The sequence below is a fragment of the Apodemus sylvaticus genome, chromosome 2 (assembly GCF_947179515.1).
Source record: "Apodemus sylvaticus chromosome 2, mApoSyl1.1, whole genome shotgun sequence".
Taxonomy (NCBI): Eukaryota; Metazoa; Chordata; class Mammalia; order Rodentia; family Muridae; genus Apodemus; species Apodemus sylvaticus.
In genome coordinates, this window is record NC_067473.1 from 162,609,547 (window position 1) to 162,637,516 (window position 27,970).

Below are 27,970 nucleotides of genomic sequence, written 5' to 3' on the forward strand. Positions count from 1 at the left end.
GCCTTCCAATCCGGATCCTGTCGGCCCAGACCCAGCGTTTGTTTTGATGCTGCACTTTCGTCACAACATCGATTTGGTACCGAGTCTAAAATACAATATAAAAGTAGAAACACGCCTCCGATATTTAGAACGACTAACTTAAAGATAACTGTAATAAAGGAGGTCTCGGATAAGAGTTTTTCTTGGCATTTGAAGAAAGAGAAACCGATGGGTACCGAATCTGCCGAAGCGAATCTGCTGGCTGTTAAAAAAGCAAGAAGTCAGCTGATTTATTTGGGCAGTTCTACATTGACAGCTCCAAGTGTGCTTTGGTGTGTGAGCAAAGAGGTGAGTTCGAGCGCACAGCGAAGAAGCCCCTTCAGTGTGGAGGACCCAATGACGGTACCTGGTACAGGCTTAAAGAACAGAAGCAGGCTTTTGGGGGGCTATCTAAAGTGGAGTGCAGTTTGCCATTGACAGTTCAGTCTTTGTGGACAACTAGGTTTGTAATTTTGCATGTTGCTCAGACTGGCTGTAGGCACGCCCAGAGAATCCGGAGATGTAAACTGGGTTAAAATGAATTTTATCCTGAAAGCAACAGATTGCATGAGCAAAGAGTAACATGGAAACGTGTTTTTAATTGATTTTGTTCTGACATGTATACAGTGTACTCTGATTACTCTCTCACGCACATTTTCATATCGCACCTGCCCCTACTAACTTCCCCGTCCCTTCCAATATCCGCATCTCCACCAGTTCCCTTTCCAGATTCCTGACGTTGGTGTTTGTTTGTTTTTGTGACCCGATATCCCAATCAGAGCAGATGTGTGGCCCTTGGATTGCAACTACTCGTTCCTTAGAAAACACTTCCTTAGAGACACTAGGGGCCGCCTGAGTCTTCCTCTCTCCTCCCTCGGCTGTTGATGGGCCTATTCTTATGTAGACCTCTGACACTGCTGAGAGTTTATGGCTGTAATGGCAGCGTCCTGTGAGAAGATGGCCTTGTTTCTTCCTCTTTATGTTCTGGTTCCTGTATTTTTTTTACGTCCTCTTCTGCAGTGTTCCTTGAGCCTTCAAAGAGATGATAGAAATGTTTTGTTTAGAGCTGAGTCCCCATTCACCATTTGTCCTCTGCACCTTGTGTCACCTGGAGTCTCTACGTTCACTCCTGTTCACTGAAAAGACAGTTCTCTGATTAAGGCTGAGAGTGGCGCTTGTCTGTGGGCATAGACATAAATATTTAGAAGATGGGTTAACCATGTCCATTTAACTGAACAATAGTATTTATGTACCTCCTAGGGCCCATCGTCTTCCCTACTATGGGTTTCCGACAGGGATTATAGTGCCAGGCAGGGGTATGCTCCTATAGAGCTGACCTCAAATCCAGTCAGAGCAACTTGAATATCCTCATAACGGTACACCAGTGCACAGATAGGTATGCCTTGTCTGGCAGGTTAGAAGAGTTCAAGTCCACAGCTGGGTTAGGCCATTAATGACATTTCTCCTACAGCAACTTGCAAAGTATCTTCAAGGACTATAGCCAGCAGAGAGGAAACTTCCAGCCAAATTCCATTTTGATTTTTCTATTCTATCATCAGGTGAGCTGTGCAGTATCTTTAACAACAGAGTTTATCATCTAGTTTATATGGACAACCAAGAAGAATGACAAGAATCTCTTGTCCTGGGAGTTAATATATGTATACACACACATACACACACACACATATGAACATATATGTGTATGTGTATATATATAGCCTGATGACTAGCTCTTTAAGGAACATTGATTCCTACTTTCTTCACTATATTTTCTTTTCTCTGAATAGTGTTCCTCCTTGGAGATCTTTCTGGTGTTCTCATATCCTTTTTCCATCACACCTCATGACTTCAATGTCTAACATCCACACACGACCACTGGGTCTCCGCTGTGTTTGGCCAGGTTTATGAGTTCCATAAGCTGTACACTTATGTACCCCCAGACCATCCCTCTTCCAACGTTTCCTCTTTCCCCCAACTCTGTACTTTTTCTTGGATTGGGTATTTGTTATTCTTGCCCAGGAATAAAAGTATTTTTGAGCATATAATTACTCTGAAATTAACTTTAAAATAACTTTTCATTTAAAAAAAAACAAGAAGCATTTGGTTTTTTTTGTCATAGAGATTAATGTGCAGGGATAAGCAGGAAACACTGTAATGGTTGTGGTGGTGCACACCTTTAACATCAGCGCGTGGGGAGGGGTGTGCTGAGACAGGAAAATCAAATGTCTGACCTCATCCTGGGACACAGCAAGACCTCCTCTCAAATAAAATGGAAGGAAAAATGAAGATTAGAGTAGTTGGTTGGGCATCACACGGGGCGGGGTACGGTCTCAGAGTAATGGGCTATGTTTTAGAAGTGCTCTTGTGGCCATTTGACTCACGGCTCTTTGGCTTGTCCTACAGAAACCCTGAAGACTATGAAGAAAAACCGAGAAAGGTTCTGCAACAAGGAAAGAGAATTCGTGTACAAATTCCGGGTAGGAAGTGAGTGCTTAGAGCTGAGAGTGCCCCTCAGGTTTCCTGTGGACGAGAATGCCCGTCATCTGCATGGACGTCTGATGCTGCTGTACAATCTGCCCTGCTTCATAGAGAAGGGTGAGGACAGACTTCCCTTTGCTTCCCCATAGTCTCTGTCATTAGATGTTTCTTGGTAGAGCACTGGTCTTTGAACTTGGGATGTGACCCATGAGGTGGTACAACTGAGTGTCAGGGTCATGATGAACATGGCAGCTGGAAAAGGTGTTCAGCACAGGTGACAGTAATTGGAAGCCAGCTGTGCGGTGCATTCAAGGTGCCTGCAGCCTGTGCCCTTCGTACCGCCCATGCTGTGGAGCTGCACTGCCAGTGAGTGCTGCCCAGAGCCTCCCGGCGCAGGCTCAGACTGCTGTTTGCATCATGTTTACTGTACGTATAGCTTTCTGTTCTTGTTTCAAAATGGTTTGAAATGATGGTTTCATTATGGAAAACACAGTTTAGTATTTCCCACTCCTCCTTTTCAGCATTGAAGCTTCAAATGACTGTATCTTCGGATTGTATTGTGTGAGAATGTTTTTGAGTTTTAAACATTTTTTATTGCATTTCTTTATTGTAAAGGCAGAGCCTATGCATATATGTAAAAATTTGCTTAATGAATTTTGACATGAAATTAAGACAGAATTGCTAACAGTTTCTGAAAAGCCCTTAAATATGTGTTTTGGCATCTTATACTATGCATTTATGAAACTACATAAATTCTTGGCATTGACAATTGACATCAAAATGAAAAAGTTAAGCGTACTTACAGTATTAACTAGTCAGCCAAGATTTAATTATTTGTATCAAAATCAAGCACATCTATTTCATTAATGCGCCATCTTTTATTTTGTGTGCGTGGGGTGGGGGCATATATGCATGTATGATTGTATGTTTATGAGGTGTATTTGTGGGAAGTGTATGTGTGTGGGTGTTTGAATATGAGTGTGTGTGTGTGTGTGTGTTTATGTGTGTTTATGTGTGGGGCGGGGCTGGGGGTTGGGTTTATATGTGCGCATGTGTTGGAGGATGAAAGGGACTAAAAGTCTCGATGCCAGGTCTTCCTTTGTAGTCCACCTTTTTGTTTTTTAGAGTAATGGTCTTTTACTGACCCTCGAGCTTACCGATTCAGCAAGACTTGCTGATTAGTAAGCTCAGGTATCTACCTCCTCAGCATGGGAATTACAGGCACACACTGCTATACCTTGTATTCTACATAGATCCTCAGGATTGGAATCATACTTACATGTAAAGCCCTTTGCTCACTGAGCCTCCCCCAGCCTTTAATTTAGTCTTTAATAATTGGATTTGTATACACCAAGGTAACTTACATAAGTTTCTTCATGATTTTTAAACAGTGAATATTTGATTTTGAATATATATTACCTATTTTATATACCTTTTATCTTAGTTGGGTTCCTATTGTTGTGATAAAGACTATGACCAAGTGCAAATTGGGGTAAAAAGGGCTGCAGTTGTAGTCTGTCATGGGGAAGTCAGGGCAGAAACTCAGTCAAGGCAGGAACCTGGAGGCTGGAACTAACGCTGAGGTCGCGGAGGAACGCTGCGTACTGTCATGTCTCTGGGGCTTGCTGGGCCTGCTTTCTTCCAGCACTCAGGACCACCAGCCCAGGGGTGATCGCCCACATCAGTCAAGGCCCCACAGGCCTGTGCATGTGACACTCCTGTGGGATCATCTCCTCAGCTGGGGTTCTTCCTGAGATGCTTGACTTGTGTAAAGTTGACAAAGCAACCAGGAACCCGTACATCTGCTACCCTCAAGACTTTGTGTGGTGAGCAGGAGTCCACTCTGTTTTTAGGCCTTGTTCTCCTGGGTTCACGCCACCAACTAGAGTGGTGAACAGGTTGTAAGGGAAGCTAGACGCATTCTATCATGGCCTGTCGTATAAACCAGGAAGCAGGACACAACTAGGGCGTGTCCACACCACACGGGTAGTTCTCAGAAGGCTGCCTCATCCCAGATGAACACTATCACTGGGAGCTTGGTAGAAATATGAATTCTACTTTTTAATTTTTGAAGAAATTATGTATTTATTCATTTTGTTTATACACACCTCTCTGTGTGCGTGTGCACACCACAGCACATGTGTGGCAGTCAGAAAACAATTCCTAATTCTCTCCTTCAATCATGTGGGTCCCAGGGACCCAAACTCAGGTCATTTGGATTGGAGGTAAAATTAGATTTCACAATGGAATGCTTTACCCAACTGTGTTTACATCCTGCTGAAAATAGCATTTATCATCCCTCCTACAGACTTAAAAGAGGCGCTGAGTCGGTTTATAGAAGAAGAATCCCTCAGAGACCATGACAGTGATGCGGAAGCATGCTTGGAGGCGGTTAGATCTGGTGAGATAGATTTACACCAGCTGGCCAGTGCGTGGGCCAAAGCCTATGCTGAGGTAAGATGGCGGCCAGAGTGTGCGTCCAGACACTGCAGACTTTCTGAAGAAGATGGTTTCATTATTGCAGTCATATGAAACAAAGTAGAGAGCCTAGGGCTTTTTTCTTTTCCTTTTTTTTTTTTTTTTTTTTTTTTGGAAATCATTTATATACAACATATGTTCTTGCTTCTGTGTTTGTGTTCTCTGTGAGCTCCTAAGACAGATTATCTTTGTTACATTTTTTGCCTTGTGGGTGTCTACACACACACACACACAAACACACACACACATATGTGTGTTCATACACTTCCGCCAAACACTCGAGGAAGGTGATGTAAGGAAATCGTCTCTTACATCCCACCGTGAGGTCCCAATAAACCTTTTCTCCGGCCCAAGACCAATCTTAGTTATTTTTTTATGAAATATGTTTGGAATAATGCCTGTGGAAACATGAAGCTGCTGAATCCTACATAGTCCTCAGAACAGGTTTACATTAAAAACCCAGGCTGAGGTTCCCGTCCAGCTGATGTCGTGACTGTCATCTGACAGCAGGGACCGGAATTTGTTCTCAGCTCTGGTTAACTTCTGTGCTCACTTGTCTCCGGGACGTTGCCATCATTTCTCTGTGGGCTTGTGCAGCTTGTACGCCCCGTTTCATGAGCTCCAAGATGCTACACACATGATCATTTTATTTACTTACTTCTCACTCTTTTTAGACTACATTTGAATAGTCAACTTTTCTTCTAGTTGTGAATTATTGCATACAAATTATATTTATTGTGCTGGATAGTTTTATGCTAACATCATCTGAGAGGAGGGAACCTCAGTTAAGAAAATGCCATCATAAGATCCTCCTGTGGGCAAACCTATGAAGCATTTTCTTAATTGATTGGGGAGGGCCCAACCCATGTGGCTGGTGCTGCCCCTGGGCTGCTGGTCCTGGGTTCTATAAGGAAGCAGGCAGAGCGAGCCAGGAAGAAAAAGTCAGGAAGCAGCACTCCTCTGTGGCCTCTGCATCAGCTCCTGCTTCCAGGTTCCTGTCCTGTGTGAGTTCCCGTCCTCAGTTCTCTTGATAATAAATGGAACTGTGAGTAAAATGAACTCTTCCCTCTCCAAGTTCCTTTGGTCATCGTGTTTCACCATGGCCATAGTAACCCCAGCTAAGATGTTTGTCATACATCACATTCAAATACAACTCAAGTTAGCAGTTGTGAGAAGTCCCACTATCCTGACACGGATGGCGACATGGTGGCATTAGCTTGTGCACCCTGTTGTGCAGGCACACATATGCATCGTGTGTGGATATGAGGTCATGGCATACTGACTTTCTTACTGTCCTGGGCACTTCCGGCCCTTGCTCTGTTGGAGTACCTCATTCCTTTTCCTAGGTGATTCATAATAACAAATTAGGTTGTATCTCTTCTCTCCATGTCCTTTATATATATATATATATATATATATATATATATATATATATTCAGACAATCTTAGAATAACATCTACCTGTGTGTAAGTGCAGGGTCTCTGTGTCCCTGTGTGATGTGCAAAGTCACAGTCATGATATCCACATTTTTTCCAGTAGCGTGTTAAACAGCGGTGCTCTGCCATGACTGAATGTGTGTATCATCTCACAGACCACCCTAGAGCATGCGAGACCTGAGGAGCCTAACTGGGATGAAGACTTTGCAGATGTGTACCATGACCTAATCCACTCCCCGGCCTCTGAAACTCTCTTAAATCTGGAACACAATTACTTTGTTAGCATCTCAGAACTGATTGGTGAAAGAGATGTGGAGCTGAAAAAGTTACGAGAGAGGTAATACCCATTTCTTGTGTTGTTATAATTAAATGTTACACTGTGATTATGATAACCTGTGGGGCAGGCTGTTTGCACTGTTATAAAATTACAACACTATGTGAAATGCTTCAGATGAGCTGTCCTCGCTGATCTTACCACAGCCCCACTCTTAGCATCTTCCTTGTACAGGTGAGGACACCTGGGCTTACATGATTTATCCAAGGGCAAGCTAGAACTTTAACCCAGTGGATGAGAAAGGCTTCAGGACTGTTAGCCCTTCCTCCTTGCTCCATGCTACTGCGGACCTCCTGTGGGCGGCCTCCTCTAGACCATGGCATCTTTCAGTTATCCTACGAGCACCTTGCATTAGGAAGAAAAATAAGAGTCCCAGAGTCGTCCCAGGGAGTTTTAATCAGATTTGAATTCCTTCCACATACTCTGCCTAAGACAGCAGGCAGAGTCCTTTCTTGGATCCGCATTTGAGAGTAAGTAGAAAGCTGCCAGCTTCTTTAATGTAAATCTGACTTCTCGGGTTCCTCCCTCCTGGTCCGTTAGGTGTGATTTAAAGGACATCCTCCTAGATAATCCATTTTAATCTAGCAGATCATGTATTACTTTAAAAGCATTTATTTACGAGTATGCGTATACATACCACCGACATGAATTTTAATATTACTTGTGTGATGTTTTGTTATGGAAGCTTGTTATGAGCAAATAACACTTCATTTTTTGTGACTGAATTAATATTAATATCAAAGAAGTCAACTTAGATGCCATGTGCTCTTCTTTCTCATTAGCCTCATATTAGAAAACAGACTAACAGTGTATGAATAATTTGCTTTAAGTTATTATAGTTAAGAAAAATTGAAGCATAAAAAAAAAATCATTGGTGGATTTCTCTTCTTTCTGTTGCTGGACAATGAAGCCAGGCTTTGAGCCTTGTGTCTATGGATTCGGCCGTTAGTCAACAGCGAGGGGAAAAAGAGTTATACCTGTTCTGAACATTCTCAGCTTTTCTCTTTTGTATTGCTAAGTAATGCAGTATAACAGCTAGTTGCATTGTTGCACCAGGCATGCAAAGTGCTCTAGAGATCAGTGACACCATGCTGGAGAATGCAAGTAGGTTGTAGGCCAGTGCTCTACCTAGGCATCCCTGTGTGTCCCAAAGGCTCTGTTGCTCCTTCCTGCCTCCTGTGTGTTCCTGGCTGGTGCTTCCACCAGCCCAGGACTCCTTTAACCCCTGCCTGCTCCTCCTGTACAGACCCTGTCTGGCCACCTACGGTTGGACTGCCCTCTTCTAAATCGGAGGTGATTCCTATTCTGTTTATTTATAATTCTTTGAAACAGTTCCTACTCTACCGCAGACAATGAATTAACCTACTAATTATTTACTCTCTCTGGAACTTAATGATTTTTTTTTCTATTGTGGAATAGGTTTTTTGGTTTTGGGTCTTTAGGAGAGTTATATTGTTTTATCATTTGATGTTCAGGTTGCAGAGTTGTCATACTTGGTATGCTGAGCTGGGCTGTAGCTAACATGTGATGAGAAATAGAATAGGCTTTCTTTTGAACTTAATCTAGGCAATATCTTTAAAGATAATTATATGATTAACTACATTTTAGACACATTCAGGATGAATAAATGTTCATTAAATTTTATTTGTTGAATTCTTTTTGTCCTTTTTTTAAATGAGAAATATTCTGCTTTTATGAAACCATATTTTAGATAGTTCTTTAAACTTTAGAAGGAATGGCAATATTTTTATCCACTAGAGGGAGCACTTGTAAAATATTAATGCAAATATGTAGACATTTTTGTTTGTAAATGAATCTCACTTACAAGGGTACTATTCACTGAACACTTGGTACTTTCTGAAACATTAATGGCCAGCAGTGGTAGTGCACATCTGTAATCCCAGTTCTCAAGAGGCAGAGGCACAAGGCCAGCCACAGCTGTGTAGGGAAACCAAACCAAAACCAAAACCAAACCAAACAAAAAAGCTTATGACCATCTGCATTGTATATAGTGAAATGAGAGCTATCTCATACAGGATATTTACTTCCAGAAGATGTCGAAACCATTCATGTATATAAATTCATCCCATCTATCTATTCTACTTAAATGTTATGAGTAACTATAATCTCAACTTCAAGAACACTTAACTAGAATGACAGTAAAATTGTTCCATTTTGTTTATTATATATTTTTAAATATATATATTTACTTTCTATGTATGTATATGTATGGAGTATGGACATAGTCGTGTGGGTATTTTCATGTGAGTAGGTAGGTGATATGTATGTGTTTACATATGCACAATTTGTGAAGGCCAGGTCAGTACCGAGTGTCTTCCTCAGTCTGTGTCCACCATATTTTTTGAGACAGGTTTTTGGTCAACTTGGAGTTTGTGTGTCTGGCTCGGATGTCGGCCAGTGCCTTCCAGGGCTCTGCCTGGTTGCCTCCCAAGCCTAGGGGTCTGTCCACATGCGCTGCCACTTTAGCTTTTCTGTAAGTAGGGGGCATCCAGCTAAACTATCTCGCAGTCCCTCAAAATATCGTTTAGAATACTTTTGGATGCATTTGTATTAAAAGATACTTTTGAGATTTTAATGAACAAATGTATTAATGCAGTCAGAACAGACAATAAATTTTAGAAGTACAGCTCAGTAAAGTTTCACAGAGCAAGCCAACCCTTGTAGCCACCACCCAATCAAGAAATAGATGGTTTCCAGCAATACAGAAGCCTCCCCATTGCCCTGCTAGTCACCCTAAATAACTGCTGTCCGTACCTCCACTGCCACTGATTGGCTCCTCCTGTAGGGAAACCCATCCTGTCCGTTGTTTCTCTGGGCGAATGAAGAGAGTAGCACTAGGCTACACCGTCAGGTTGTAGTTTACATTGCTTCTAAAGTGACTGTGTGACTTTTCCAATGTCACGGGCAGTTTCTGGGTGTAGAATAGATGTAGCTTTCAGCACTGAGCTCCTGTTAGTTCACATGCACTTGCCTGGGAAATCTGCCTAGGCTGCTTATGGAGTTTGGGATTTTTTTTGTTATTCTTGGTGGTGGGTTTTTTGTTTGTTTGTTTATTTTGTTTTTTTTGAGGAACTCTGAATGAGAAGGGGTTGAAGTGCTAAACAGTCCCTGAAAGCCTGCTTGGATTTCATCTGTTTTCAGTTCTGATCAGGCTCGGAATGATGGTCTGGCTGCATGTGAGGCAGGCTCGATACTTGAAGACATAACTGTCAGTGTTCACATCCTCATCCTCAAGGACTCAGAGCATTTGTCAAGATGTTGGAGTTTTAATGCTTAGATAGATTATCTGTCATAAATTAAAAGTCATGTTTTCACTCATGGCTGTATACCCTAAAAGTGTGGTGAATATATCCTTTTGTTAATTTGTGTTTTAGACAAGGTATTGAAATGGAAAAGGTGATGCAGGAACTGGGGAAATCGCTCACAGATCAAGATGTGAATTCGCTGGCTGCCCAGCACTTTGAATGCCAGCAGGTAAGTAAGATGAGGTATATCGACTGTACATTTACAATTATGATTTCTCTTTTTCTTGTGGAATATTGACTGTTGGTACCCCCCCCCCCTCTATTTAGGACTTAGAGAATAAATGGTCAAATGAACTGAAACAGTCTACAGCTATCCAGAAGCAAGAATATCAGGAATGGGTGATAAAACTTCATCAGGACCTAAAAAACCCCAACAACAGCTCCCTCAGGTAGGGCCGTCGGCCATTCTTGTCGCATGTGCTTCTAGCACTAGTGATGTTTACTCTAAAACCGAGTCTCATTGGTTATATATGTTTGGCGATGAAAATCCAAGATTTCAAATTTTAAGTTTTAAAAATGTATTTCTTTTTATTTCATGTGCATTGGTGCTTTGCCTCCATGTTGTCTGTGTGAGGGTGTTAGATCCCCTGAAACTGGAGTTAAGACAGTTGTGACCATCTGGGTCCTGGGGAATAGAACTCAGGTCCTTGGGAAGGAGCAGCCAGGGCTCTTAACCACCAAGCCATCTCTCCAGCCCTGTTTTTTTTTTCTTTTTGCTTGTTTGTTTGTTTGTTTTTTGAGACAGAGTCTCATTATATAGCTCTGCTGACCTCAGACTTGGCATTTAGCTAGGTTGGCCAGTATCTGGGGAAATCCCCCAGCCTCAGAATCCTAAGTGGTAGAATTACAGGCATTTTTTTTTTCATTTAATTACATCGTGTTACACTTGGCATGACTGGATGAATGCCAGGCACTCATTAAGCAGAAAGAGAAAAGATCTTTAAGTACAGTGAACCAATTTCCAGAATATGCTAGCGCATGTCATAAGCATCCGTATGCAGCCCTGGCTGGCTGTGGTGAGATGAGCATTGTCTCTATGCCGTGTCAGTCTCCCAGTCGTCTTGCCTTGGTGGGGTCCGGGGTCTGTTTGTTTTGTACAACCGGACAGCTGCTTGCCAGCACTCCTGCCACTGGCCCCCCAACACCTTCTGTAAGTATTGGGATAAACGGATGTGCAGATACATGTCTGTCTAGTCAGGCTGGGAAATAGCTCGGGCGGTAAAGTGCAGATCTGAGTTTGTTCTCCAAGCTTCACACATGTGCACAGCTTTGTGCGCAAGCGCGCGCGCGCGCGCGCGCACACACACACACACACACACACACACCCCTCCATAGACAAGGGAAGAGAGCTGGTAAATCCTCCCATGCAGTCTTATTGCCTTCTATCTGCATGTGACGGTGGCCGTCCATCTGCCTCACCATTTTCCCTAATTGTTCCGTCTTCTAGGGACAACCCAGGGGCTTTACTGCCCAGCCAGCATTTTGAGAACAGTGGGGCTCAGGGCTCAGAGCACAGCATGCGTTGGGCGATCTGTGCACGAGTGTATGCACTGACCCAAGTGTGGAGCATACACTATCTGCTGTAGGCAAAGCTATTGAAGACCATGGATTAAAGGACGCCAAAAACTTGTTGCTACAAAGCCCACCCATCCGTTCGCTGCAGTGCTTTCTGACTGAGTGTGCAGGTCACTGTATAAATTCTGGCCTCTGGCTGCTGCTCCTTAAACTGCTGTGCCCTAGGGAAAAGGCTTACTGTTAGTATCTTTAGTAAGTATCTCTGCGAGCAGCAGAAATTCTGTTTTTGGCTTCTGGAAAACTAGGTCTCTTGAGGGATAAATGATATGAAGTAAAGTCCACCTGTTAAAGGGACAGTATCAGCTCACACTTGTGTCGTGGAGCACGTCGTTTCTAATGCTGCCGCTCCTCTCACAGCAATGGTGTCTTGTCATTTGCCATTTATGGTGGGTCAAGCCATCTACTATTGCACTACACCCCAGCCCTGGTCTACCTTTGTCCAATTCTCTTGCCTCTTAGTCCAGCTCCGGTCTGGAGCAAGCCTTGTGTCTGGCTCGGATGTCAGTCATTCTGAGAGGCTTCTTCTCATCTCCTGTCCCGTGTTTCCTCAGACACAGTTTGTGAAGACTGACGAGGGAGGGAGCTCAGGTGCAGGAGTCTGTGGCTCCTGCCCGGTCTGGGGGGACTTACACTCTGCATCATCGTCATGTGTGTGCGCGTGCATATGCGTGCGCGTGCGCACGTGTGTGTGTGTGTGTGTGTGCAGGCAGCAGGAAGTTAGAGGACATTTCAGAAGTTGTTTTCTCTTTCCACAAGCCGCCCTAGCATTGCACTTAATGTGTCAGCCTTGTGAAGCAAGGGCTTTCACCTGCTGAGTCATCACAGCAGCCCACGTTCTTAATTTTTAATGTTCATTGCTGTCACATCATTTATTTTATAATTTTGTTTAGAATTTGCCCTGTTATGAGAATTTTTAAGCATGTCTGACATGGCTTTTAAAGATATTACATATTAGTTCCTCAGTTAACCCCCGAATCACTTTAAACCACTAGGGAATATTAAGTGGTGCTGTGTTAGCTGATACTGTAATGATTGAAGAGAATACTCCGCGTGCTTGCTGTGAGGAAGTGGAAGGGCGAGTGGGGCTCTGGGCCCCGCTGCTGCAGTGCTCCTACTTGTCACCATGGATTAACATAGTTTAGGAATAAATTAAGCTCTGCGCCAGCTGCTCAGCTCTCTCTCCTTTCATGGTGAATGCACTTTCCTCTAACAAAAATCCTGATGAGTATACTCGTGTCACAATAATTGTATTAATTTCAGTGAAGAAATTAAAGTGCAGCCCAGTCAGTTCAGAGAAGCTGCGGACGCCGCTGGGAGGATCTTTGAGGAGCAGAGGAAGCTGGAGGAGAGCTTCACCATTCACCTGGGTATGGGAGTCCTAGGGTTGGGGAGGACAGCGTCACCATTCACCTGGGTACGGGAGCCCTAGGGTCGGGGAGGACAGCATCACCATTCACCTGGGTACAGGAGCCCTAGGTCCGGGGAGGACAGCGTCACCATTCACCTGGGTATGGGAGCCCTAGGGTCCGAGGAGTCAGACAGCCTCCTGCAGTGAGCAGGACCAGTCCACTGTACCTGATCCCTGCTCACGACCCTCTCTCTCCACAAAGCCTAGAGCTTACATTTTAGCTACATATTTGCAGATAAATTATAATGGCAATTAAAATGGGAGGTTGGAGAGCCCACTTTTAGTTATTTGGAATAGGAATCTCCCCAGAGTCTTGCCACAAACGTTTACATCTGCTACAGGATTTCTGTGACCATCTCAGTGTCTCTGTGGTGTCCACCCTAGGAGCCCAGTTGAAGACCATGCACAACCTGCGGTTGCTGCGAGCAGACATGCTGGACTTCTGCAAGCATAAGAGAGCTCACGGAAGCGGTGTGAAACTCCACCGGCTGCAGACGGCGCTGTCCCTTTACTCCACGTCTCTCTGCGGCTTGGTTTTACTAGTAGATAATCGAATTAACTCATATAGTGGCATCAAAAGAGGTAAGTAGGTACCATATTTCTCTCATCACGTTTCTCTCAGTAATTCCATCTTTGTAGAGGAATCTCACACACTAGCCCATCCTGATCTTGAACTCAGAGCAGTCCTCCTGCCTCTGCTTTCTAAATGTGGGAGTGACAGACAAGTGAAAGTAATAATCCAACTATAAATGCATTTTTTATTTTAGAACAGGATCTGCTGAGTGATCTTACCCAGTGTCTCCCATGCCTTCCAAGTTAAACAAAACCAACACTTCTTATTGTTTACAGAGACTGGAGATAGATTATAAGCAGAGTGTCTGATATTTAAAGAAGACTTGGAGTTGTATTAGAATGTTCTTCTGAGAGTGAAGTGTTTGTAAAAACTGTTGTACCCTAATTTAATGCGCGGTTATTACAAACAACAAGAAATCATATTTACAAACTTCATTCTCCCTCTTAGATCTCATTTTCTATAAGTAAATGATAAATATTTGATGATTTACACTTAGAATGGTACTTTGAATCCCTTAGATTTTGCCACTGTTTGCCAAGAATGCACAGACTTCCACTTCCCTCGGATTGAGGAACAACTGGAGGTTGTCCAGCAGGTGGCGCTGTATGCGAGAACCCAGCGCAGGAGCAAGTGCAAGGAAGCCCGGGGTCAGTGATGCAGCCTCCTTAAGGCCTGTCTTTACTACTGCCCCAGACACCACTAAAGCACGCAGAGTTCAGAGCGGTGGGACTTACAAAAAAACCCAAAAGTCAATATCTTCAGAAGCTAGGGTTTCCCCCTGCCCAGTTTTCTCTTTCTTTCCCTTTCCTTTCCTTTTCCTTCCTTCCTTTTTTCAGTTGAGTTTTCTTTCAAGATCTTTACTAAAAACCATGTTAAAATTTTATTGCCATACTTAAAGAAAGAAAGAGCTTTTGAAAAGTTTGTTTTTGATCCATGCTGTCTCTAATGGATAGAATCATTTTTATAAAAGGCATTGAAGTTAAGTTAAAATGGAACAAAAATGAGATTTTCCTTATTCTTATTTTCGTATGGTGCTAGGATTGACTGTGACCCCTTCTCGTGCTGCACATGTGCTGGCCCGTGGGGTGCACCCAGCCCTGTGCCATCTCTGACTTTTTGACTTATGTATAATACAACGTCTTTTCAAATTACTTAGAAATTTTATTGGAAAAAAATTTTTGGGGAGGGGGGGTTTGGAGACAGGGTTTCTCTGTATAGCCCTGGCTGTCCTGGAACTCACTCTGTAGACCAGGCTGGCCTCAAACTCAGAAATCCGCCTGCCTCTGCCTCCCAAGTGCTGGGATTAAAGGTGTGCACCACCACCGCCCGGCTCCTTCACCCTCTTAAAGGCACTTGTATGTAAAAAGTCTTGGGGAAAAAACTTCTGAGTCTTCTTTTTCTGCACAAGACTACATATTTGTTCATCATGCTTGCATCCTGATATACAAATACTTCTTTATTTTAAGGTGTGTCAGTCATCTTTTACTGTGGTTGTTATGTTCATTGCATTGCCACAGTTGATGATAAAACTGGTCTATGAACATCTTATTTTTAACACATATCACCTCTTTTTATTGCTAAGGACCACGTAACTCGTAAAAACATGGACAGGGAGTGGCCTGCAAGCTCTTCTCTCTTGTTTCCTTTTCCCTTTTCTGTTTATTTTGAGATTGTATTTTAGTTACATTTCTTCCTTCTCTTCCCTCCCTCCACACCCTCCCGTATACCCTGCCCTCTGACCTTCAATATTGTGGTCTCTTTTCTTCATGAGTTGTTACTGCATGTATATATTGTATTTGTATGTATATATGTATTCCCAAATGTAACCTGTTGAGTCCATGTAATGTTATTGTGTGCATGTTTTGGGGACTGACTGGCACTGGACAGCCATTTGGTGTGCTATCCCCTGGGTCTGTTTCTTTGAGAAGGAGTTTGTTCATTCCCTGTGTAATCAGAATTGGAGAGTTTGCTCCCTGCGGTCTGTGCTATAACCCACGGCTTATTTGAAGCATGTCAGTTGCCAGGTTCTGCTCTGTTACATGAAATACACATACAAACAGCCCAGACCTTCTGTCTACCCACTGTGCTCACACTCTTTCTCCTAGTTCGTAAAATGTGTGTTTAGAAGGCATACTGGTGTAAGTCAATTTGTCAATGAAGTCACTAGACAACACTTATGCAGTAGATAGTGTTTTAGAGTTAATGCTTTAGTGTGTACTGTTTAGTAACTTGAAGGTCTGGCTGTTTTCTAATATGGAATGCCATTTCAAAATAGATTTCAAAATGGTCTTTAACTTAACTGGTATAAGTAGATCACCTCTAAAAGATGGCTACTTTAAAAATTAGTACTTATTTTGTATTTGTGACAAGAAAATTCTTATACCATCAAGGTGTATTTTCTATTAAAAATGTGCATATATGTAAATAATGTGTTCAGGCTTAATAATATATGCTCAGTCAAAATGTCTCTAATTAACCAACACTTATCCCTCCAAGAAAATATCATGCCTCAAAAAAAAAAAAGGAATTATTGATTGTCTAAAAAAGTTGAGTTTGAAGCAGTACCCCATGTCTGCTTATAATCCATTGTGTACAGTGTCCGATGAGATGGTAGACTTAAGGAATGTGCTGAATATAAGATGATTCCTGGTGTTGCTGGCTTCTCTATCTAGTGCAGAGCAGGTTATGGCAACAACAGTGAGTCAGAGTCTAAAAATAAAGATGGCCACACCACAGCTATCTAATGAAGTTATTTTATGTGCAGCTAACTTAGTACCCTGACCTCTGAGGAGAAAACTAGAGTGTGGGTAAGCCCAATGCTGCCGAACCATGGGCTGGCCCTACCTCTTATCTCTGATCCCTGCTTAGATAGCTGCTTACTGAAGCCTTTCTTCTCCGTACAGAATTAAGAAATATAGCTAAATTATAGTGCACATGCTTAGTGTGTGCACCGGAGGAGGGGGGAGCAAGGTCGCAGAGCCTGTGGGTTTGGAGGCCCCATGAGAAGTGAGGGGCAGTGCAAGGCATGGAGAGGCACCCAGTACACTTTTGCTGTGTGGTTGTTTTAAAAGAGTAGGCGTAAGATATTTTCATATGTGGCAATATTTCTTTGTGTTATATTTTCTTTATGAATAGATTCTGGAAACCAAAATGGAGGAAGTGATGATAAATCTAAGAATGCTGAAAGAAACTATTTGAATATTTTACCCGGTAAGTATTATTTTGTTTTAAATTCTTACTTTCATAGAGTCCCACACACTAAAATAGTAGATTTGAAACATGTTCTTATGGTGCTCACTTATGAAATGTCGAGCCATGTATGCCTTTGAAGCAGCAGCACTTGTGTCCATGTAATCCATATAGTTCACAGATGGTTGCTGATGCACAGCCTCACGTATGCTAGGAATGACTTCTAGATCCATATAGAAAACCCACAAAGTTATGTAGGTTTCGTGATTTTATGTTTTTAATTTTCTCCCATACATTGTTTCTTAGTTACTAAGGAATGAGCCAAGGGGTGTTTTATTCTAAAACAGAAGCAGTGGCGGTGGAGATGAGCGAGGCTGGACTGTGGCAGGGCGGGCGATGCCGCCCCAGCGCCCCGGGCACCCTTCTGCCTGCGCCATCCCCCGCTGCTGTTGGACACAGTTAACCACGGGGGCTCAGGCTCTCTGCCTGCCTTCCTCGGGGCTGAACTCACGTTCTGGTTCTCAGGCACCAAACAGAAGCCCCGTGTGTTTTGTAAATGTGAACTCTTGGGCAGCGGTAGGTTTTATAGTTTCAGAAATAGCCCTTCCTTGATAGTTCTGTTCTCTTTTAGGTAGTTTCTCACACTTCCTTCCTCAGGCCTTGAACACGCAGGCACGTCACTAATTTAAGGGACAGTCATTCCCATTTCTGCACTCATCTTAGAAGGCATGGCTTGCTGGGTTGTGGTCATCAGCCTCCGAGTTTCCTCCCACCTTCGCATCTCCTGCCTTGTGGGTGATGTTAGAGTCACCGCAAGCCGTTTCCTCCCTTTGTGGAACAGGAGATGGTCTGTTATTCTTTGTAGACCCAAGACCTGAGTCATCACACTAGCTTTCTAGGAGTGTGGTGGCTGTTACTGCTGTGGAAGTGCCTGTATCTCTTTCAATTTATTTCCTTCCTTCCTTTAAAAAAAAGCCTATGAGTTAGTATCATTATTACCACTAAACAAGGAAAATATGCCTTTAGTCTGGGGTAGGAAGGAGTATTAAATTGCCTACCACAAATACTGACAGCGTCTGAATTTCCATACCCAACATATTGACAGGAGATGAAAAATATCTCCATCAAAACTTATTTTAAGTCATGAAGAAAACCAGGTGTATTACATATTTTTTTAAAAAACATTTTAATTCTTAACTTTAAAATTTTTTATACAGTGTTTTTATAGTATCTGTTTTGTCCTGTGCTTTCCCCCTTAGCCCAGGAATAGTTGTGTCTTTATGATGATCTTGGTCCTCAGCAGCTTAAACCATGCAGTTCTCACAGCAGCCTCATAAACAAGCAGTCTGATTCCCACATTTTCTGTGCAAAGTGCCGAGTGTGCAAGTCGAAGTGAGCCCATAGTCTCACCTAGCCAAAGACTGCTGGAGAGCAGCAGATCTCCTGCCCTTCCGACCCGGACCCTTCTCTGCGCTCTCTCAGTAATGTGTTACTACAGCCAGCACCTGGACTGGCCCCCATTTTATTAATGGGTAAAATGAGGCCAAGAGGCAAGTCATTTAAGGACGGGATTAGGAGCACCTGACTGGATCGCTGGGTCGTCTTCCCTCACTGCTGGCCCACAGCCCAAGCCCAGCTGGGAGGCCCAGCCACCGAGAGGAGGCAGACACATCTGGGGCCCAGGAGGTCACTGCCTCGTGTAGTCTGCTCCTTTCTGACAAACCCCACCCCACCACATGATCTCCTTTCTACTTCTCTTTGGCTGGCTTAATTTAGACCTCTATCCTGTTGGCCTGTTTGTTTTTGAAGAAAAGTTTTTGCTTGGGTCCCGTGAGAGGCATCTTTACAGCTTATACACACTGGTAACTAAAGATGCTAAAGTGCAAAAGCACTTTGTATTTTTATCACATTTGCATAGATGTGTGCCTGTGTTCTGTCTGTGTTCATGTGTGGCACATGTAAAGACCAGAGGATAACTTGTGGGTGTTCATTTTCTCCGTCCCCCATGTGGTTCTTGGGGATCAAACTCATACTAAAAGTGTTGGCAGCAAACACCTGTACCCATTGAGCCCTCTCACCTAGCCAAAGTACTTCTATAAGATATTTTTCCCCAAACCATTTACTCTCTCATATAAAGATTGGAAACAAGTGCATCTGTCTTCTCTCTTGTGTATTCCTAAAATTATTTTGGTTTAGGTTTTTGTTTTTTGTTTTTTACAAAATATTTTTACTGATTATTTGGGAATTTCACACAATGCACTTTGATCACCCTCATGTCCCAGTTCTCCCAGGTCCACCCCCTACCCTTGTGACCACCCCAAAAATAAAATAAGAGGAGGAAAAAAGGGAAAAAATACCAAATCCAGTTCGTGTTGCCCATACACTTACTGGAGTATGATCAAACTCGCAGTGGCCACCCCCTTAAAGAAATCTGAGTCCTTCCCCAGTCGCATCCCCACCCCCTCTTTAATGGCTTCCAGTCCAGACATCATGGGGGTGAGGAGGAGGATCATAGAAACCTTCCATATCTCCCCTTCTCAACTGTCAATCTGCAGTCATCAAAACCATGACAAAGAAGCATCCTCGCCTTTCTCAGTCAGTGGCAGCGCGGTTCATGGACTCCCACGGCTTCTGGCCACAGCACAGGTCACTGATTCTAATAAACAAAATACCATAAGTTTTATTAAAGCAAAATGAATTTTGAAACATGAGGTTAGTAAGCAGCCAGAGAGATGAACCTATTTAGTAATATTAAGCCATGCTTCCATATAGCATGAGTAACTTCTAATGAGAGTCAGTATGTAGCCCGTTCTCGATGATGACAATACATCATCGAGATGTTGCCTGATGTCTGGATGTGACAAAGTCAGCAAGATATTCCTCCTTTGTTTGAGTGTTAGGACAATTATAAAGCAATGGTGTTCACTGTTCAGTGGGGTATTTCCCAAGGTGAAGTTATGTACTGCAAGGGAGACTATCTCCAAGTTGTGAATTAAGATCCCTTTATATTGGTGTCCCTCTGCTCAAGTGAGCCTGTATTCTATCCATCGCTGATGCTGCTTTTCCTTCTGTCGTACCCCAGTGAAGGCCCCCTCTGGCTTTATTTGACCAGATGGGTTGCTGTAGTTGCTTGTCAGGCCTGTAAGGCTTGACTCATTGTCCCTTTGAGGAGCTGTCATCTGTCCCTTGCCCTGAGTTCCACATGTGTTCCCTTCATCAGTCCAGAGAACTCATTGCTGTGCCATTGTTCTGCCCTGGGTCTCAGTGGGGCCCTACTAAGAAATTCCAAATACAAATATATTAGGTTTAAAAAATAAAACATTAATTATGCATAAGAAAAATAATGATTATAGAAGCCTGAATTTTACAGTTTAAGAAACACCAGTCCAGCAGATGATTTGAAACACTTATTCATGCATTCAACAAATCTTTTTAAAGAACTTCCTATGTGCTAGAGACCGACTATTAAGATAGAAAAGGTTCTCATTGGCCATGAACCATAAACGGTACTCTCTCTGACATAATTTACATAAATGCTAGGATGTCATAGTTAAGAAGGAAATGAGGCAGAATGGTAGGAAAGACTGTGTGTGAGGTGGAGGAGTCCTGCATGAGGGCGGTCAAGGACAACCTTTCTAAGCGTCTGAGCTGTGGCTGTGCAGTCAGCCAGGCTCGAGTCTTTGGAAAAGCCGCACAGGCATCAGTCTGAATTGGGGAAAAGCTGCGTGGGTCTGAAGAACTGGGCAGAGCAGAGGTGAGGCGGGCGAGTGTTGAAGACAAAGGCCTGTCTGAGCTCCGTGGGCCCAGTGAGTCAGAGTGAAGAGCTGGCTGTCAGCTGCGGGATGTGTCTAAGTGAGGGAGTGATGCCCAGTGTGTTAACCTCCTGGGACCAGTGCAGGAGAGGATGCAGATAGAAGGGGGTTAGATGCAGTTTCCATTTCTGACTGGTGAAACTCATGAGCAGAGAGTGACCAATCAGCTGAGATGTGAGAGAGCAGTCAAGACACAGGAAGGCAGCTGCCAGGTCACATTTCCACACGTCACACTTGCTATTTTAAGTGTTGATGTTGAATAGAGATATAAACTCATTTACCTCTAACCCTGGGGTCGCTTCGTACCTCTCTGTGACCCCCTTGACAAACCAGCTATCATCGCTCTTTTTAATTGCTTTTCTCTGAGAGGAAGGGTGTCTGCAGTGCAGTGACTTCCTGATACGATGTCAACACACGTGTGCGCGCGCGCACACACACACACACACACACACACACACACCCCTCCCCGTGGTTATTTATGAAGCTGTGGATAAGAGCGACTCATACACTCGAGAATCACGGCTGCGTTTCTTGTTCACAGGAGAATTTTATATTACACGCCATTCTAATCTCTCAGAAATCCATGTTGCTTTCCATCTCTGCGTGGACGACAATGTGAAGTCGGGAAATATCACTGCTCGGGACCCCGCTATCATGGGGCTCCGAAATATACTCAAGGTTTGCTGTACCCACGATGTCACAACGATAAGCATCCCTCTCTTGCTGGTGCATGATATGTCAGAGGTAAGCAGGAAGCACTGGCCTTCACTGAAGGTAAAGCAGTCCTGTGAACAGCCTGCACCTTAAAGTGGTCCTCTGCTCTTATCTGCTGGACCGTCGTGTCTCCGTTGGGTCAGTTAAATTGAGTGACATAACACAATGAATAATGCTCAGAAAATTATAGTGCTGCTTGATACCAGTAAGCGGGGTTCCAGAGACTCCTTTACTTTGGTAAGAGATGTGTCTCCCTGCTCTCTCTCCCACCTCTGCTTCCCTTCTCTGCTTTGACTTTAAGAAGCTATAGATTTACCTTCTCCCTTACACGTGGCTCTGGCCGGTGCTCAGATGAGTTTTAACTTTCTGAATGAATGTCAGTTGGCAGCAAGAAGAGGGCAGCCTCAGCTCAGTGCTTTTCTCAGGACGTTTTGATGGTACAGATAGTGGTGTGTAGAGTTGAGATGTGGCGCGGTCGTTCACCCATTTCACTAGCTGCTGTGATTTGTGTGACGACTTTAGTTCTGTACAGTTTCTGTGGTTCCTTCTTTTCTGCTGCCTCCCCTCACTCATGAGAATACTGAGGATAGGGAGTATGTTGTAGACATTAAACAAAGTCTAAACTTCAACTTCGAATGAGCAAAGGACCCAAGGAGCTGCAGCCCTGTGTTTGTAGGTAAGTCCTGTAGGGAAGCCCTCACTCAGAAACAAGGCCTTTCTTAGAACAAGCAAATACAAAGTCACCAGGCAGGCCTCTCGCTGGACACTTGTTATATTTGGGGGAGGGATAAAGGAAATGTGGGTATTTATTTATATATTTTCATTTATTTATTTGAGACAAGTTTAGCCTTGGCTGACCTGGTTCTCAGTATAGCCCAGGCTGGCCTCAAACTCATGATAAGGCCTCAAACCTGCCTCTGCCTCCAGAGTACCGAGATTACACATGCACACCACTACTCTAATCTAAGGCCTTTACCAAAGTTGTCTGCTCTGCAGATTTAATACCAGGGAGGAATCTTGATTATTGAAGACTGTCCTTGTCAGGGTCACTGTTGCTGTGATGAAACACCATTACCAGTGCATCTTGGGGAGGAAAGTGTCTTTTTGGCTTACGCTTCCCCAGTACTGTTCATTATCCAAGGAAGCCAGGAAAGGATCTCACACAGGGCAGGAACTTGAAGGCAGGAGCTGATGCAGAGGCTGTGGAGGGGTGCTTCTGACTGACTTGCTCCCCCTGGCTGACTCAGCCTATATTTACAGAACCTAGACCCAGCAGCCCAGGAAGGCACCACCCACAATGGGTGGGGTGCCCTCCCCATTAATCACTAAGTAAGAAAATACCCTGCAGGTTTGAGTACAGTTCGATCTTATGGGGGCATTTTCTTAGTTGAGGCTCCATCCACTCAAGGGACATTAGCCTGTGTCAAGTTGACATGAAACCATCCAGCACAATGACCAAAAGTTGTTACCAAAAGAAAAATGTGTGCAAATGCTGTATTACAGAAGGGAGTATAAAGAACTAAGCCTCCCCACCCCAGATTGATGATATTACAAAAGGCCTTATTTTAGCTAACACTAAACTATATAGTGTTAAACACTATAGTGATCACTTCCATTTAAGTGAGGATGATGCTAGGTGACTTCCAGCCTGCACTGAAGGCTGGGGTCTTTGCTCAGGAGCACGGTCCTGCTGTTTTAGTTAGAGAGTTCTTCCCAGCCTGTGGTGGCCCCGCCCCACACTTCCCGCATCTCAGTCCTCTCTCCTGCAGCCTCATTCTCCCCGGGGTGGAATCAGGAGACCAAGCTTTGTAGGATTTCAGCTCTGTGGAGAATATTTTAATGATCCTTACTAACTTACTAGTTACTTACTAACTAACCAGTCATCTATAAAAGGGTCTTTAGGGAGTGACAACTGTGATGAATTTCTGCCACAAGGAAACATCCAGACATTCCTGCAGCTGGATTCTTGGTTAACCAGCTTATAAAAATGGTTATACGTAGGTGGGAAACAACCTCAAAAACACTGTTTCCAAAAGTCACTCAGTTCAGATTGACTTCCAGACATCTGATACTATAGCGTTCCCTCTCCCACTGCATTACAAAAGCTGCCCTTCAAATTGGGACAGCCAGCTGCAGAACATTAAGTTTGTTTCGGAAGTGTCCAATTTAATTCACAAAAGTAGATTGAGCCACAGGCCTCCCATCTGCCGTATTTAAACATCCTCAAGGTCGCTAAGTTTATTTAACACACACCCAGGATATAGAGGTGTGTGTTGTAGGTTTTGTGCAGGGACCCCAAAGTGTTTTCAGATGCTGTTTCTCCCCCTCCAACAAACAGGATCTGTGGATGTGGTTGCCACACATTAAGGTATCAAAGTAGTAGTGAGGTCTGAAATAGTCTCTGATACCATGACGGACAAGAAAGCTATGGGACTGTTTGCAGCTTATAAAGAAGAAGGAAATTTAAAAGAAAACAGGCAGTGGGGGGGGGGGGGAGGGGAGCATATGGGTTTTATCTGTCTGTGATGTAAAGACACTGTCCTGTTCGAGTCAGCCTGACTAAAGTTAGCCTGAGACCCCACTTGGCTCTGTGCTCACTCTTAACTCCTGGACCCTTTGGGGTTGTGGCTTTTGTACTGCGATTAGAAATAAAGAGGTGCATATACCTAGTATACACAAACAGTCCAGTCAGGTTTTCACAGACTGACACCCCTGTAATTCATACCCAAATCAGACAGAGAACAGGATGTTTCCTGTACCCTAGAAGATGCCCATGTGCTCTTAGCCCCTTCAGCCTCCTCCTGTTGAAGAGTACCCCTGATTTTCACTTGACAGTGTGGGCTAAGCGCTGGAGAGAGCTCACTGGGCAGCAGTGCCTGCTGCCCAGCCTGACAGGTTGAGTCTGACCTCTGCGACCCACAGCGTGGGCAGAAGAGCTGATGATGTACAGATGGGACAGGGAGTGGGAGAGAATGTAAACGGGATTGGAATGTGGCCTAGTCGGCTTTGCCTTTGTGCCATCTTGGCTCTTACACCTTCCACTCAGTCTGAGGTTTGTGAGCAAGCACATCCTTGTCTTTCAGTTGTGCTTGTGAACGCTTCTTTCTCATATTTTTTATATATAACATGACACGGCTCAGCGACAGTTAGTTAGCCATTTTGCTATTTTAGGGACATTTTGGGTGGTTTCTAGATTTTCCTTTTGTTAAATGTAAACATCCATTCAAGGTCAAGAAGTTTATTCTACAAACTCAGATGGCATAGCCCATGATATCGAGGTGTGAGTTGTGTAGGGTCCTGAGTCTCTGGTTATTACGAGTAAAGCTGCTAGGAACACTTTTACACACCTCTTTTGACCATTCTATTATAAATGAACTTAGAGACAAAGCTATTGGATATTGGGGTATGTTGTTGATTGGCTTTGACATATCATTTTCCGAACTAGTTAAAATAGCCTAGTGTTGAAATCAGGGACCAGACAAGGCTGCCCCTTCTCCTTATCTTTTCAATATTGTACTTGAGGTACTAGCTCGGGCAATTCGACAACATAAGGAGGTCAAAGGGATACAAATTGGAAAGGAGGAAGTCAAACTATCATTATTTGCAGACGACATGATCGTCTACCTAAGTGACCCAAAGAACTCCACTAGAGAGCTCCTACAGCTGATAAACAACTTCAGCAAAGTGGCAGGTTACAAAATCAACTCAAGCAAATCAGTGGCCTTCCTATACTCAAAGGATAAACAGGCTGAGAAAGAAATTAGGGAAATGACCCCCTTCACAATAGCCACAAACAGTATAAAGTATCTTGGGGTGACTCTTACCAAACATGCGAAAGATCTGTATGGCAAGAACTTCAAGACTCTGAAGAAGGAAATGGAAGAAGACCTCAAAAAATGGGAAAACCTCCCATGCTCATGGATCGGTAGAATCAATATAGTTAAAATGGCCATTTTGCCTAAAGCACTATACAGATTCAATGCAATACCCATCAAAATCCCAACTCAATTCTTCACAGAGTTAGAAAGAGCAATTATCAAATTCATCTGGAACAACAAAAAACCCAGGATAGCTAAAACTATTCTCAGCAACAAAAGAAAATCTGGGGGAATCAGTATCCCTGACCTCAAGCAATACTACAGAGCAATAGTGTTAAAAACTGCATGGTATTGGTACAGTGACAGGCAGGAGGATCAATGGAACAGGATTGAAGATCCAGAAATGAACCCACACACCTATGGCCACTTGATCCTCGACAAAGAGGCTGAAAACATCCAATGGAAAAAAGATAGCCTTTTCAACAAATGGTGCTGGTTCAACTGGAGGTCAGCATGCAGAAGAATGCGAATTGATCCATCCTTGTCTCCTTGTACTAAGCTCAAATCCAAATGGATCAAGGACCTCCACATAAAGCCAGACACTCTGAAGCTAATAGAAAAGAAACTGGGGAAGACCCTTGAGGACATCGGTACAGGGAGAAAGTTTCTGAACAGAACACCAATAGCGTATGCTCTAAGAGCAAGAATTGACAAATGGGACCTCATAAGGTTACAGAGTTTCTGTAAGGCAAAGGACACCATCAAGAGGACAGATCGGCAACCAACAAATTGGGAAAAGATCTTCACCAATCCTACATCAGATAGAGGGCTAATATCCAATATATATAAAGAACTCAAGAAGTTAGACTCCAGAAAACCGAACAACCCTATTAAAAAATGGGGTACAGAGTTAAACAAAGAATTCTCACCTGAAGAACTTCGGATGGCGGAGAAGCATCTTAAAAAATGCTCCACTTCATTAGTCATTAGGGAAATGCAAATCAAAACAACCCTAAGATTTCATCTTACACCAGTCAGAATGGCTAAGATTAAAAATTCAGGAGACAGCAGGTGTTGGAGAGGGTGCGGAGAAAGAGGAACACTCCTCCACTGCTGGTGGGGTTGCAAATTGGTACAACCACTCTGGAAAGCAGTCTGGCGGTTCCTCCGAAAACTGGGCACCTCACTTCCAGAAGATCCTGCTATACCACTCCTGGGCATATACCCAGAGGATTCCCCACCATGTAATAAGGATACATGCTCTACTATGTTCATAGCAGCCCTATTTATAATTGCCAGATGCTGGAAAGAACCCAGGTATCCCTCAACAGAAGAGTGGATACAAAAAATGTGGTATATCTACACAATGGAGTACTATTCAGCCATTAGAAACAATGAATTCATGAAATTCTTAGGCAAATGGATGGAGCTAGAGAACATCATACTAAGTGAGGTAACCCAGACTCAAAAGGTGAATCATGGTATGCACTCACTAATAAGTGGTTATTAACCTAGAAAACTGGAATACCCAAAACATAATCCACACATCAAATGAGATACAAGAAGAAAGCAGGAGTGGTCCCTGGTTCTGGAAAGACTCAATGAAACAGTATTTGGCAAAACCAGAACGGGGAACTGGGAAGGGGTGGGAGGGAGGACAGGGGAAGAGAAGGGGGCTTACGGGACTTTCGGGGAGTGGGGGGGGGGCTAGAAAAGGGGAAATCATTTGAAATGTAAATAAATTATATCAAATAAAAAAAAAAAGACAAAAAAAAATAGCCTAGTGTTATTTTAATGTTAAAAGTAAGAAACAAGCTGAAGACCTTTAATCCCAGCAACCAGAAGGCAAAGGCCGTTGGATCTTTGTGAGGTCAAGGCCTGCTGGGCCTACATAGTGAGGTCTTCCCATTCCTACCCCCACCCCCACCAAAACAAACAAATGAAACAAAGCCATGTTCTCACCCTGTATAATTGCTATAAAATTTATTTATAAAAATGTTTCAAATATCTCAGGCACACACATAAGAAGTAAAGAATAATCTTGTAATTGTTTTCACTGGTGCGCCAACTTGGAAGACATGGAGTGGAAACTTAACGTGACATTGAGGCTTTAGGCTTGGTTCCACACACCTGTAACCTTAACCTTCGGTAAGCTGAGACAGGAGGATTGCCAAGAGTTTTGAGACCAGCCTTGACTATGTAGCAAGATACTGTCTCAAAAAATCAGAAAAGAAAATAAACAAAAACTCCAGTCATTCACCCTAAACCATGATCCAAAGATGTGTGGGCATTGCTCATAGATAGAATACATTTTTCTCATTAAATCATAAATTGAGAGTTAATTTCAGTTTTTAGAATCAATTCTGAGTGCAGTGTCCATTTATGATAATACAGTGTAATAGCATGACCCAGTTTTCTGTCATGGTTCTAAATTTCAAAGTGTGTCCTTTGGTCTACTTAGTGTCTGAAGTATCTCCGATACATTGCATTCATTCCCTAGGGCATGTTGCCCAGACACTTTGCCAGTATATAGGACTTTCTGAATTCTGTTACTGCTGCCTGCCCCACTAGGTCCATATCATATCTACAACAATATATTCTGAAGTTTGTTTCTGGGGGTGAGCTTCTTGCATAACTACTGGCCTTGTGCCATGATAACAAGCCATGAGTCTTGTCTTCTCATGGCCTTCTGAACTTCTAAGGGCTACTCTTTGAGGTGAAGGGTTTGAGGGGGCACTTAATTTTTTTTAATTTTTGTTTTATGTATATGAGGGGTTTTTTGTTTTATGTGTGTGAGTGTTTTGCCTGT

At 43.3% G+C, this 27,970-nt stretch overlaps 1 protein-coding gene across 6 annotated transcripts in view; it reads left to right on the forward strand.

Annotated features, from left to right (window-relative positions):
* The first annotated feature begins 231 nt into the window (after positions 1-231).
* The window catches only part of C2H12orf4 (chromosome 2 C12orf4 homolog), a 31,579-nt gene continuing 3,840 nt past the window's right edge, over positions 232-27,970 (forward strand). Inside the window, exons 1-11 of one of the 6 annotated variants that reach the window (XM_052174924.1) lie at positions 232-327; positions 2,422-2,613; positions 4,805-4,950; positions 6,567-6,748; positions 10,141-10,240; positions 10,339-10,460; positions 12,907-13,013; positions 13,439-13,636; positions 14,147-14,275; positions 16,764-16,838; positions 21,171-21,373. In XM_052174924.1, the coding sequence (XP_052030884.1) occupies positions 2,436-2,613; positions 4,805-4,950; positions 6,567-6,748; positions 10,141-10,240; positions 10,339-10,460; positions 12,907-13,013; positions 13,439-13,636; positions 14,147-14,275; positions 16,764-16,838; positions 21,171-21,373 (1,440 nt within the window). In that variant the 5' untranslated portion in view covers positions 232-327; positions 2,422-2,435. The other 5 variants (XM_052174927.1, XM_052174926.1, XM_052174928.1 and 2 more) reach the window with 5 other exon arrangements.